At 47.3% G+C, this 12,987-nt stretch overlaps 2 protein-coding genes across 2 annotated transcripts; both read left to right on the top strand.

Moving 5' to 3' along the window:
- The first annotated feature begins 532 nt into the window (after positions 1–532).
- GGS22DRAFT_157652 (GroES-like protein) lies at positions 533–2,447 on the top strand. Its single transcript, XM_047960530.1, has one exon. The coding sequence runs from the start codon at positions 1,031–1,033 to the stop codon at positions 2,243–2,245; it is 1,215 nt and encodes a 404-aa protein (XP_047821459.1). The 5' UTR covers positions 533–1,030; the 3' UTR covers positions 2,246–2,447.
- A 5,903-nt stretch (positions 2,448–8,350) lies between these two features.
- GGS22DRAFT_186457 (uncharacterized protein) lies at positions 8,351–10,676 on the top strand (the record flags this gene model as incomplete). The annotated part of the gene is made up of 6 exons (XM_047964461.1): positions 8,351–8,417; positions 8,640–8,795; positions 8,918–9,305; positions 9,358–9,865; positions 9,931–10,422; positions 10,500–10,676. 6 exons carry the CDS (start codon positions 8,351–8,353, stop codon positions 10,674–10,676), a joined length of 1,788 nt encoding a protein of 595 aa, XP_047821458.1.
- Positions 10,677–12,987: the final 2,311 nt, after the last annotated feature.

Genomic DNA, 12,987 nt, shown 5'->3' with positions numbered 1-12,987 from the left:
GTTGGATAGGAAACTCCGAGCCGTACCTCGGACATCGAGAGTAATTACCAGGTAGTGAGACTAATGTACTGCTAGCCTCTGGTAACATTGGGAAATACACGTGCGCTCTAATGTGTTATCTAAGAACTTTATTATGTACGTAGGTACCTACTTTCTCTAGTAAAAGTTGAAGGGTCTAGCCGTAACTACCTAGTTTCTATGCGGATAGCTTGGGTGCCGTAACCCTTGATCCTTGAATGCGGGTCTTGGGCTTAGAATGAAACCTTATTTGCAGCCTTGGGTTACATTTTGGCTGTTCCAAGGTTTACGCAGCCGTTACGTCGGGTCTAACTCTATTGGATGGTTAGAGCTCGACGACTGGCCAATCAGATGTTAAGATTAACCTTATTCCGCGATATGCGAATCTCCGAGATCCGAAGTGACGAATTAGGATCCCGTTTAACCCCGCCGGCTCGGACATAAGAGTATGCATGCAAGTCCCTGCAGACAATCCATTGAACCAATCCACTCATCCACTAAGTCCACTGAATCCACTCATCCTATTCGATCTTCAATTACACAACATCTTAATGCCATTTTCATTTGATAGGAGCCGATTTCGTCCTGGCAATCTTTGGTCTTTGTGATCCTTCAGCCTAATTGAAGCCCTTTTGCTTCCCTAATTTCTGACTACCTATCTACTACCCAATTGTAGCGTTGTAGCGTAGGAGGACAAGGCAGGCACACAGCCTTGATGCGAGTGTACTCCGACCTCTAACTACGAGCCGTATGGAATTCGACCAATTCTAAGTATCGGCTTAATATCGCCGCCGCGCTTATGCGTGTTACATGTCTGTTTAGCTCGGCCGCGGAGGTATTCGTATAGAATACATCCCCATTCGTGTGCATTCGTTCTTCCGATTGTAGCGATCTCGTACATACGTCTTAGACCTTAGACAGTAATTCATCTATCACAAGAAAAACGAGCAAGGCAACCCAAGTCACAGCCAAACTGCAACAGACAGAAAGAAAACCACAAGTGACATCACCCATGTCTTTCACTCTCTCGCAAACATTCTTAAGACTTGGCGTCAGCCGCCATTTCAATCCAAGAATTCTCTCAGCATCCTCACTTCTCACCATCAACATCTACAACAACAACAATCTTGACATATATTCGTCTCGTTCGCCTTCTAAAAACTCTACACAACAACTAAGATACTTTACACAGACCAGAAGCAAGATGTCGGCCACCAACAACGCTGCCTGGATCAAAGCGGCTAAGAGCCACCCCTTTGTGGTCGAGCCCGCTCCCGTGTGGACTCCCGAGGCTAACGAGATTCTGGTCAAGAACCACGCCATCGCTATCAACCCCGTTGATGGCTCTCTTCAAGCTGCCGGGTGGTGGCCTCTAAATTACCCTACCATGCTTGGACAGGATTGTGCTGGTGTTGTCGCTGCTGTTGGTCCCGGTGTCACCTCTTTCAAGGTTGGCGACCGTGTCGTCGGTCATGCCGTCGGCATGGCCACCAAGCGTGACCAGGACAACGCTTTTCAAGAGTACACCATCGTGCAAACTAACATGGCTGCTCATCTTCCCGACCAAATTGCCTATGAGAAGGCCGCTGTTCTCCCTCTAGCCATGTCTACCGCTGCCTGCGCTCTGTACCAGGACACCCACCTCAAGCTTCAGCTCCCCACTGTTCCCCCACAGAAGCCTACTGGTAAGACCTTCATCGTCTGGGGTGGTGCGTCTGCCGTTGGTAGCAACGCCATTCAGCTCGCCGTCAACTCTGGCTATGAAGTCATCACCACCGCCTCCCCCAAGAACTTTGAGTACACCAAGAAGCTCGGTGCCAGCCAGGTTTTCGACTACGCTAGCCCCACCGTCCAGAACGACCTTATCAACGCCTTGAAGGGCAAGACTAGCGCTGGTGCCCTTGACTGCATTGGTGGCGCTCCCCAAGGAATCCTCCAGCAGGTTCTAGCCAAGTCCGAGGGTGTCAAGGCTGTTGCCTCAACCAAGCGGGGCTGGCCCGAACCCCCAGAGGGCGTCCAGATGTACTCCATCTTCGGCACCACTCTGAAGGATAACTTCGTCGGAAAAGCTATCTACAACGACTTCCTACCGGCGGCTCTGGCGGCTGGCACTTATACCCCCGCGCCCGAGCCCATCATCGTTGGCAAGGGTGTTGGGAAGATCCAGGAGGCCGTCGATCTTGTGAATAAGGGCGTCTCAGCTGCTAAGCTCGTTGTTACTGTGTAAATTGAGGTATACCCACGTTGGATGAAACTGTTGGTTGGTTTGGAATGTACGACGGAGTTGGAATTATGGGTTTCTAGTATACATATGCCACACGATCCACCATACCCCAGGCTACCGGGATGGAAGGCGTCAGTAGAGCTCTAGGGCCTTGTCATTAGACAAAAGTTTTGGTATATAGGAATTTAAATATTACAAAGCCTAATCCCGTTTCGCCCCATCCTTACGGGTTTCCCATGTCATGATTCCCTTGTGCGCAGCTCTCGATGACTCGTATGCCGTGCGACACGACAAGGCATACATGTGCCGAGAGCATCGCGAAACATCCCCGTTGTGACTGTGAAGCAATGCGCATTAGGGCTGCATGGCTGACGAAGCTCTTTATTGAGCGCCCTGGACGCCGATCCCCCACCCGTGCGCGACACGGTCCCAGATTACGATTCACATTGCGTCTTTGGAAGTTTCCTCAATCGATAGTGTAAACACATTCGAAGCTTTCTCGTACGGCTCAGGGGATAAGACGGTGGCAGCAGGGATTGCATGATGGTGCCATCATGCGATACGTTCGGCCGAGTACGGGAATGAGGCATATCTACATACCTAATTAACTAGGTGTGCATCATGTAGAGCATACCGTAGTAAGTAAGTGGTATCTCACGATGTCAATCATCGGCTCCGCAGACACTATGATACTATCTCCAACTCACTCCAAGTTTTCAGCGGGGTTAGATGATTTAGATGGACTTATATCGTGCTAGATTCGGAATAGGCTAGGAACCAGCCGTCCCAATTCGGCACGTTTGGGTCTTTTCAAACAGGATACATATGGCTAGCAGCTCCACAAAGATTGAACCTATGGGAACTTCCAGAACGTCCGTCCGTCCACCAAGGTCCAAGGTTGTTCGGAGACTCCCGCAAATCAACTAACATGCAACTAACAATTCGTAGGTAGGTACGCCTCAAACACTGTTTCTGATTTTTCTTTATCAGATTCATCAATCGACCGATTACATCCAACACATCGAGGTTCTAGGACGCGTTCTTGCATCGAGGATTGTAAGCACAATATAAACCGGAGGACGGGAGTGGTCGATTTAAGGCGGTGAGCGACAAGTCATATTCCGCTGCTGACCGGCTGGATCGTGCCGAGACTTTGGCGTTTTCTACGGACCGGATTCGTGCGCGACGATCCGATGAAAAAAAAAAAGTAAAAGGGGCGACATCTGGGGTTACGCAACAGAGGGTTCTGCGCGGTGCTCGTCTTGGCCATCGAATGACATGGTCACGGTCTGTGATCTATACGCCTCTTTGTTCATGAGGATGCCTTCGCTATGATCTGTTAGGTCGACCATCTGCAGCGCTCGGGTGACCGGGAGAGGCTTCCTAGCCGGCATCCAGCTTCGGGGAAGGTTTCTAGTGTCAGAATGCTGAAATAATCAAGGCAAGGCAAGGCAAAATCCGCCGCCATTGCCACTCGGAAGTCCATTATCTTAGCTCGCCCGAGCTATCACGGCGGAAACCGAGATGTCAGAACCGAGATGTGGTGGGATTTAACAGGCATATATACCCCAGGTAGTCGTCTAATCCTAATTCTGTCTGGGCACTCTTCATCGTATCAAGCTTCACTGGGTCCAAAGTGTTATGCTAGGACGGATTAATTGGTCGCTTGCCGGTGGGGGTGGGGAAAATGGTAAGAGTCGCGTTTTACTAATACACCCAGCATCAGATGGGTACGAATTGAGAATAAGGAGACTTTAGACTTCAAGAGCATATTTTCTTCTTCTTTTACTTCTTTTACTTCTACCCCCGGCGTTTCTCACATCGTGCCTGCACGTTCCGGCCCCACTCCACCGTTCTTCCCCTGGCCTAAAGCCCTGGTCACTTATCACCGTCTTACATAACTGCCAAAATCCGAGGAAAAATAAGCTTTCGGAGTCCCGAGCTCGACATAAGCTTATTATTTTACAAGGAGGCCTCGGCCAGGTAGTGATTCCCTTTTACACCTTTTCTTCTCTTTTCTTTCCCTCCTTTCCGAGATACATGCTAGTACCGTAAGGATTAGAGGTAGGGATCGTTAACCACTGCCGGAAAAGCCTCGTACGTCACGTCAATGACGGTAACACAGCATATAGGTATCTACAGATAATCAGAATCGTTAACAGATAACCCGAGGTCGCTGAGAGATGAATAATGCTAATATTTGACCAAATCTGATGAGCGTTTTCGTGCTTTTGGCATGACTGATGTGAGCCGTGAGCCGTGATTTGTGATCCCCAATTGATCAGTAAACGAATGCGATCGAATCCCTATGAATCTATGAATACGTTCCCTGCATCGCATGCTAGCCATGTTTCTAGAAGAGAATGAGAAGTGGAAAGGATGGTGTTCAATTTCGCAAAATAATATTTCCAATCACTCCTTCTCTGCCCGATTTCTAACAAACAAAGGGTCTCCTTCTGAATTGGAAGCAAGCAGGGTCTAGACCTTGGGATGGATCGTAACTTTGTTTTCGATGCGACCATGTAAAGGACGCTAAGCCATGTGCTCGAGCATGTCCATGCTAGCAGGGTGCAGGGTCGGAAGCTCGGGGGATCGCCATCAGCCTTGTAATTAAGTTCAGTAGTTTTGAGGTAGATCGAAGAAATACATAAGTGAAACGAACTTTCAATCCCAACGGACACGTTAATAGTATAGGTAGATTGCACAGTAATATCACAAAGGCACGGTTTGATTCAATCATGACCCATTACTTACCTGCCTACTGATCCACAGAGAACCGCAAAATCCGAGTGCTCATGGGAATCGTTTGTGGGGCGTTCTACAAGGCTAAAAATCCTATTCAAGTAACTTGTAACGAGCGTTCAGGGCATCCAGGTCTACTATGTACACATGCACATAATCTTAAACCAATCAAGCTTTCAGCTCGTGGTAGACCCCTTGCAAATCACGCGTGTATGTAATGAACCACGATACTACGGAACAATTCTATTCGAAGTCTATACTATACCGTGTAAAGCATGTATCTACATTGTTAAGTTACTAAGTACCAGGTAGGCTGGCAGGTAGGTACGGAAAATTAAAAGAATCAGGGGTATCCTCAACGGAAGGCGCGCGAGTTTTAGAGTCTGTTTAGATCGTCCGGCTAAGCAAGGCTGTTATCCTGTTAGTCATGAAAAAGTTCCTTGTTTTTATACTCTATAGTTAATAGCATGAGTATAGTACGCTTCAGTCGACGGTGCATTATTCGGCACCATCTATGAGAGATTTAAGCACCAAGGAACTCGCCTCGCTTAGTCAACTGCCGAGTACTTTTAAGCTCAACAATTAGCTAAACGCCCCCGTCCAATTAACGACAACGTGCCATCAACCCCAGACCATCTTCAGGCTGCGTGGATCCCAATGCCATGCGTTCGTCCTTACGTAATGACAATATTGATACCTTTCTATACCAAAATAGGTATCCCTCGCTTTTCTTTCATAACACTGAAACAGATGATGTATATTTTGATTCTCCTTTTCGACAAGATAGTGGATAACACTACCTAGGTATAGATATGATAAAACTAATGACGTATGCTCATTTATGTAAGCTGCTTTCACGAGACGATAACTGCCACATAACCAGGATTGAAATGCCTATGTAACTTGACTATTGTTTAGACTCGGGATTACTTAACAATTGGCCGTATCATCAAAGCTTATATTAAAAGTTATTTTCTACAATACCCCGGAAAATAGCGAGCTCCCTACCTACCTAGTGAGTTATTCGCGACGCTAATAAGTTCTGTTTACTAAGTCAATTCCTACGGCATTTTGAGTTCTTACATTGTCCGGGACAGGTCGGTGATAACATATCCATCAGATATGATGCATGGCCGAGTCACGGGTACGAGCTGACTGCGGGAGTGCGTAATTGCGCGTAGCTATGTAAGCAGATCCGAGGATGGCGCTGTTATCTTTCCTACCTTGATCCTGCTATGCGTATTCGCGACGCACTGTTCGGGTCCCACAAGATGTACCAGATATCCTAGGTTAGTTCACAGGTACTCATTATGTACTAGGTAGCGTATCCTATATCCTATTTGAACCTATCTGTGTCGGCCGGGGAGCAACGTGGCTGCGTGGCTAGAACGAATCCCCGACACCCGACGAACACAAGTGCCAGCAATTGTAATGAAAAGAGGATGTGAACCTGGTTACTCATCACTTTATACTTCTAACAGCGCCTCCCGGGAAGTGCGGCTAAGGCTCAGCTAGCTTAATAGGGCTTCGACTTTTGTGTGCGTGGAGATAGGTACCTATCCACATAGTAGTTTCGTAGCCATGGGCGATATGTATTTGGTTCGTATCCGTGTGGATGAATTATATAATAATATATTTAGTATAACGCTATATTCAATAAGGAAGGTCAACTTCTCTTAAGCTATAAACCCCTACAAATTAAGCTTTTCAATTGCATTAACGTGTCAGCGTGTACCTAGGTAGGTACTTAACGGATAAACGAAAAACCTAAAACTTCCAAGGTTATCAAGAAGATCAATTGACCCGACGATCTTTTCCCCTCCCTTTTTCTTTTCTTCCTCCCCAGGTTTGCCACGCAGCTACCATAACGTAACAGCCATAATAACTAAAGGATCGCATGGCTTTCTCCCATACCCCATTGATCACCACCGCCTCATTGTTCAGCCTCTAGCGGAGCCGGAAGAGAACGACTTATTGGATGCGTAACTGAATCTCATTTCGATGCCCCGTAATTGGGTCGTATATAAGACGTATAGCGTCATTCGAGCATCAGTCCTATCTACCTATCTACCTGCCTACCATGCAGATACCACGGTCTTTATCACGTATCGCGAATACCAAACGATGCAATGGGCTAAAGAGCCTCAACGACCTGTAAGGCCATTGGAACCCCCCACATGGATGGCACGAAATATGCAGCTGGGATTAGAAGAAGTCTCCGTTATCAAGTCGCATCCACACGTCTATCATACATGCCTACCTAGAGACCCCCTTAGACTAAGCGAGTACCTATAGGATCTACTGTATTCCTAACACGAGTAGATTCACTCTGATACTCACACACCCTAGGTATATCCATGCCCCTAACTCATGAGGTACCGTACGATACATTACAAGGGATGACCCAACCAATGGCGACCCATACGTTTTCTAGTATATTTCTGACGTTCCTATGCTGACTCACATTAGATACCTGGGATGCCTGGGATACCTAAGACGGCATCGAAATATGCCCGTCTTATATGTACATCCACCCAACTAGCCAATCCGATTGGAAGTTCGTCCCCTTCATCCATACCCAGTAAGTAGTTATCTACGGCAGCTGTAAACCACGTGATCGCTCGCCTAGGCGTGTCGACCTTAAGCTTCCATACCTACCTAGGTAGGTATTTACCATTCTCTCTCTCGTCCTCGTGGATAACACATGGTGTTGTAACATGGTATGAGACTTCGAAAATCAAGCTTATATTCCTCAAAGGTGCCTTGCATCTCCCATTTAGACCCTGGCCGAGTCCGGACTGGAAAGTTCCACGCTGCTACGTGGTAACCAGCTCGAACTGCATCTGAATCCCTCGGCGATCAATTCGTCTAGTGACAGATGCGCACCTTGGGTCAGGATTCGATCCTGCGAAGCTTAACCCAGCTTAATCCGTCAGCCACCCGTTACCTAGGTACCCTGCTCAAGTAAGACCCTTGGTCAGCAGCAGCAAGCCCCCTGAAACCACATGCCTAGAGTTAATCCAATCGGCATCGAATAGAGGCTCGACCAAGAGTATAGTCTTTAGGACTCGTGTAGGTAGGCTATGTACTCTGGGAACCGTTTCGCAGCTTAGCGAACAGCGGTTACGGGCCACAGGGCCTTCTGGACTTCTCGGCAACGTCTCAAAAAGACCGTCGACATATCTTCCTAGATATATTACCTGCTTCTCGCAACTGCTGTTTTCTTTCCTTGCCCAGGTTGATGTCAGCTGAGTGGAATCTTTATTACCGACCTCTATAAACATCCGTGCCCTCGAACTATTACTCGGAATCTATCAAGCCTAATCGATTAAGTGGCCACACAAAGCTCCATCCTAGATCGAGAAGATGCCTCAATCGGTAGATCTAAGCGTCAAGTCGTCGACGCCTCCAGCACGACAAAATCCGGGTGCAGGTATGTCGTAAGATTTTCTAGCTCACCGTTGATACGTAACGAAGCAATCTGTGTTGATGGCTTGCGCGCGGAATACCCCCTCGGAGCTCCTGTGTACATCGAGATTCATACCTAAGCAATGCCCACCAACGATAACAACGCCTTCCTTTGAGTCTTCTTACATCTTGCTTCTTCGAAGATCTTACTTCACTTATTTTTTACTAACGATATCCTACCCCATAGCTTGCGAAGAATGTCGTCGTCGCAAAGTCCGCTGTGACCGTCAGCAACCTTCATGTGGTCTCTGTCTCTCATCAGGTGTACCATGCCAAGTCACAACGCCTCGCCCACCTCGAGGTCCTAAACGAGGCTATCTAAAAGCATTACAAGCTCGCATTGGTATGTTATATCTTGTATGTCAAGCTAATAGCTTGGCTCCCGCGTAGAATTGATATGCGATGCACCAATAAATTCGATCAAATTCACCAGCCATCCCATGCTAACGCTATGACCATATTCAGCTACCCTTGAAGGAACTCTACTCCAACAGCAACAACAACAACAACAAAATCAAAATAACAACACTAATACGATCACCATCTCCCCGGAAGATACTACAATTGATGGTATCACATTTACAGATCACCCACCGTTGACATGGGATTTCCCGATTACGACTGACGACGACACAACTCTTCACGATTTATGCCAAGGAACAGCGCCCGGCACAGCATCTGGCGGATCTTCGTTAGACGGAGGCTCAGTCCACGCCTCGACGTCGCCCATACAAGGATTCGAAACTCCATCCGACGGAGTGGGTTTTTCGGATGTTGTTTTAGGCCGGAAGATGTCAGAACTTTCAGAAGGGCTAGACGGTATCAACATCTCAAACTTAATGCAGGCAGATTTGTTAGTACACCAAACTCAGCTCCTCCCTACTACCCTCTCTAACCTTAAACAGGGACCAGCTTTACTTCGACAGAGTTCATTCATTCTCGCCTGTTCTACATCAACGGCGGTATTTCACGTGGGCACGTAGCATGGCTAAGACGGAAGCGCAATCGTGTCTCCGGTATGCTATGTGGACCCTTGCCGCATCCGTATCGGCGCACTATCAAAATGTGGGAGATTCTCTATACCGTTATACTCGACGAGCTCTCGAGAATCTGGAGTCTAGATGCATGGGAATTGCGATGACTGAGATGGAGCAGGTTCAGGCCTGGCTCCTCCTAGCTATTCATGAATTCATGTGTGTTGATTTCAGCCGAGGCTGGGTAAGCGCTGGCCGCGCGTTCAGATTGATACAACTCAATTGGCTTCAATATTCTGACGGGACGGATGTTAACCTTACACAAACGGACTGGGTCGATGCCGAGCAGAAGCGGAGGACATTCTGGCTAGCCTACTGTCTAGATCGATTTGTTAGTGTTAGGAATAACTCGCCAATGACATTCAGCGAACAGGTGATGGTAAAGAAGCCTCCTCAGCTCCGTTCTAGTGCCGATTTAGTGCTGACCCATCATCCTTGTACCAGAACACAATCCGCTTGCCGGCACCGGAAATAGATTTTCAAAACGAGCAGCCCACTTTAACAGGTTTCCTCTCAGAGGCAATTGCTGCGAGAGATGCTATCGTCACATCGACCTTCACTGAAAACATCGTCGTGGCTACTGTCATCGGGCGTGCCTTATGTCACCGACAACAATCTATGGTGGATAATATCTATCTCAACGAATCACGGGATTTCTGGGACCGGCACGAATGGATTAACGCTATCCTTATCCAGCGGATGGAAGTGTTCTCGTTAAACTACCCCACCGCCGTGCAGGAGGCGGACCCGATGGTACTTTTTATCAGCATGATGTGGCGAACGACGGTTCTCTACATGTACCAACTCATGAAATCGGTGATCCACCCCACGGAGGAGAAGAGATCAATCTTGGCAGACTATACGAGGCAATCGACGATAGCCGCTAAAGAGATCGTGAATCTGACTAATAAATTATCTCAATTAAATTCCTTCAAGGTAAGTCCCACTAGGGCTAAACGGTCACCACCGTCCCCACCCCTCATATTAGCCACATGCTGACAGCTTCCCGCTAGGTGCATCCTCTTACACCGATACCATTATCTCTATGCGCGGATTTCTTCGTTTCTTATCACGAATTAGGAGACACATATACCAAACAGCTCCAAGAGATCACTGAAGCCATGCATGGTTTAATGAGTTTTAGTAATCTTAGTAATGTTGGGCCGGGGCTCGGAGCCTACTCCAGGTAGTGAGGCGATGTTTACGAGAAGAATATGTATTACACCATTTACGTTTTGTTGAGGCTGTAGGTATAATTGGGCATGGTAGTTGGGATGCGACATTGGGTATGTTCGCGGCACGTCATCGTCACCGAAACAAATTATTTGGGGAGTCAAACTTACAATAACCGCATTTGTTATATGCTCAGGCATTGGTGTTCATTGGTTGTGGCACAGTACTTACTGGGGGGAGGCGTCTAGGAATGGGCTATCACGAAATGCGGATATCACCGCTGCGCAGTACGACATAAGGGTTTGGATGGTTTGGATGGTTTGGATGATGACTACATATGAGGAATACAGCACAAACAACATGATAGAGTAAATACCTTCGTCACAAGACGATCAACAATTGGAACTTGAAGACAGTTGCAGATACTTTAGATACACGTTCATGCTCCCAACCCTGTATCCACGGCAAGATCGTTACATCGACGACGTTGGAGATACCAGGCTAGGCCGAGACTAAACTAGAGCGATGGAGAACCTGGTAAATCAGTTGTCGCAATAAGCTCTTTACCTTGCCTCGAAGTTCGAAGGGCATCTTTATTGTGGGTCATGGCTAAACCCAACCTGGCCTCATCGATCTCTGAAATTATTTTGGAATCCTGATTGTTACACTTACACATACGCGCACACGCATACACGCACCCACACTCGGGAATTTGCGAGATCAGTTTGTTTTGGCATCCAAATCAATGTCTTTCTGTCGACCCCAAGAATTGACGTACATAAGTCACATACATCACTAGGTAGGTTTCCCGGCATAGACATATGCGGAAGTGCCCAACATCAGATCATCGCAATAGCCCAGGTTTGTATGTGTATTCAGGGTATTATCACATAGAGGAATCATTCTGCGAAACCGAGCAGCGGTGACGATCCATCTCCAACTGTTCTTTACCTGCCTTACATATCTGCATACCTAGGTAGGTGGAGAGGTGTAGGCAGGTGTGTCTTCGAGCAGCAGAGCAATGCAAGCAGGAGAGGCAATGCGAGCAGGAGAGATAATGCGAGCAGAGAAATGAGGTAAGGTAAAACGGTCCAGGTTCAATTGCCGGGGAAAATTGTACGCTTGTTTCAGAACCGACATCCTGTGCCGTATTCCTTTCCGAACGTGAGCCACTTCCTCTCTTTAAGCTGTCCTACTGCTTACGGAAATTTCAATGTTCCTTACAACAACAACATGCACGTAGAAGGCGAGAGAGTAGAGTAGGAAATACCTCGGCTCCCTTATTCCTTCGAAGGAAGCGGTAGATGAGAAAGCCCTGGTTACGGTTTGGGCAAATTGTGGCAGTTCTTTTTTAGGGGACCCTTTGCCTACACGGGTGTATGTAAGACACTACGTAAGCTGCAAGCCGCCAGCGCACCTTTTAATTTATCTTTGCTTCTTTTTTTCTTTCGCGTATTGCAAAACAGATGGGAGGAGGGAATGAATGGTCAGCAAGATAGATTGGATCGGCAGTGTCGTTCTTATTGGTATCCACACCGTCGGGGCCAGAAGCAGATATCGGGGGTTGGCGGCGACGTTTAATGCGGTGCGACGGCGCTAGGTATTCCACTTTTTTTTCTTAATCTATTTGAATATTACCACGTAGGAAGTGCACTTCTTGAATCTCAGTCTAGGTCTTGCAATGAAGAATAGGCTTACCGCTAAGTTAGGTACCTACCAATGTAGTAAGTATTAAAGCATCTAAAGTAAAGTTTTGGCTACTGGCACGGGCCGTTGAGACATGTTTAACCTTAAACTTAATAAACTTCAAGGTTGGAACTAGGTAGACTAGCGAGCGGTTAAAGCGACGTCATTGAGTAAACAACCAATATCCCAACCGTCTGATGTTTTGCTTTTTTTCTGTTTAGTCATTAGTTCCTCGCTTCTTTTTTCTCGGGACCGTAAGGCGAAACTCTTCAATGTGCCAATGTGTCAATGTTTCACCACCATCCGCCCGTTTTTTACGTACGGAATGTACAGGAAGCAGGACGACCCACTTTGCACAATTAGGACGTGAAGAGGATCGATACTTACGGCTACTTACCTTACTTACGAGTCACGTAGATGATCCATAGGGACGTAGATGGCGCTGATACATCGACACATTAAGCCTCTATCCCCGATGGATACGGAGATTTGAAGCGGGGCCCCCACCGCGGGTTTAGTAAAGCTTGCGTATAAGCCTCAATCTCGCCATTTTCGAGAACTCCCACGCTTCCTGTGATCGATGTTTCGATTTAGCTCCCGTTCTCCAAGCCAAGACTTCTCGATTTGGCATCTTGCGTTTCT

Source organism: Annulohypoxylon maeteangense (genome assembly GCF_022496945.1).
Source record: "Annulohypoxylon maeteangense strain CBS 123835 unplaced genomic scaffold GGS22scaffold_4, whole genome shotgun sequence".
In the NCBI taxonomy this organism is placed as follows: Eukaryota; Fungi; Ascomycota; class Sordariomycetes; order Xylariales; family Hypoxylaceae; genus Annulohypoxylon; species Annulohypoxylon maeteangense.
The sequence above is the reverse complement of the archived record's forward strand: the minus strand, read 5'-3'. Positions and strand labels throughout refer to the sequence as shown.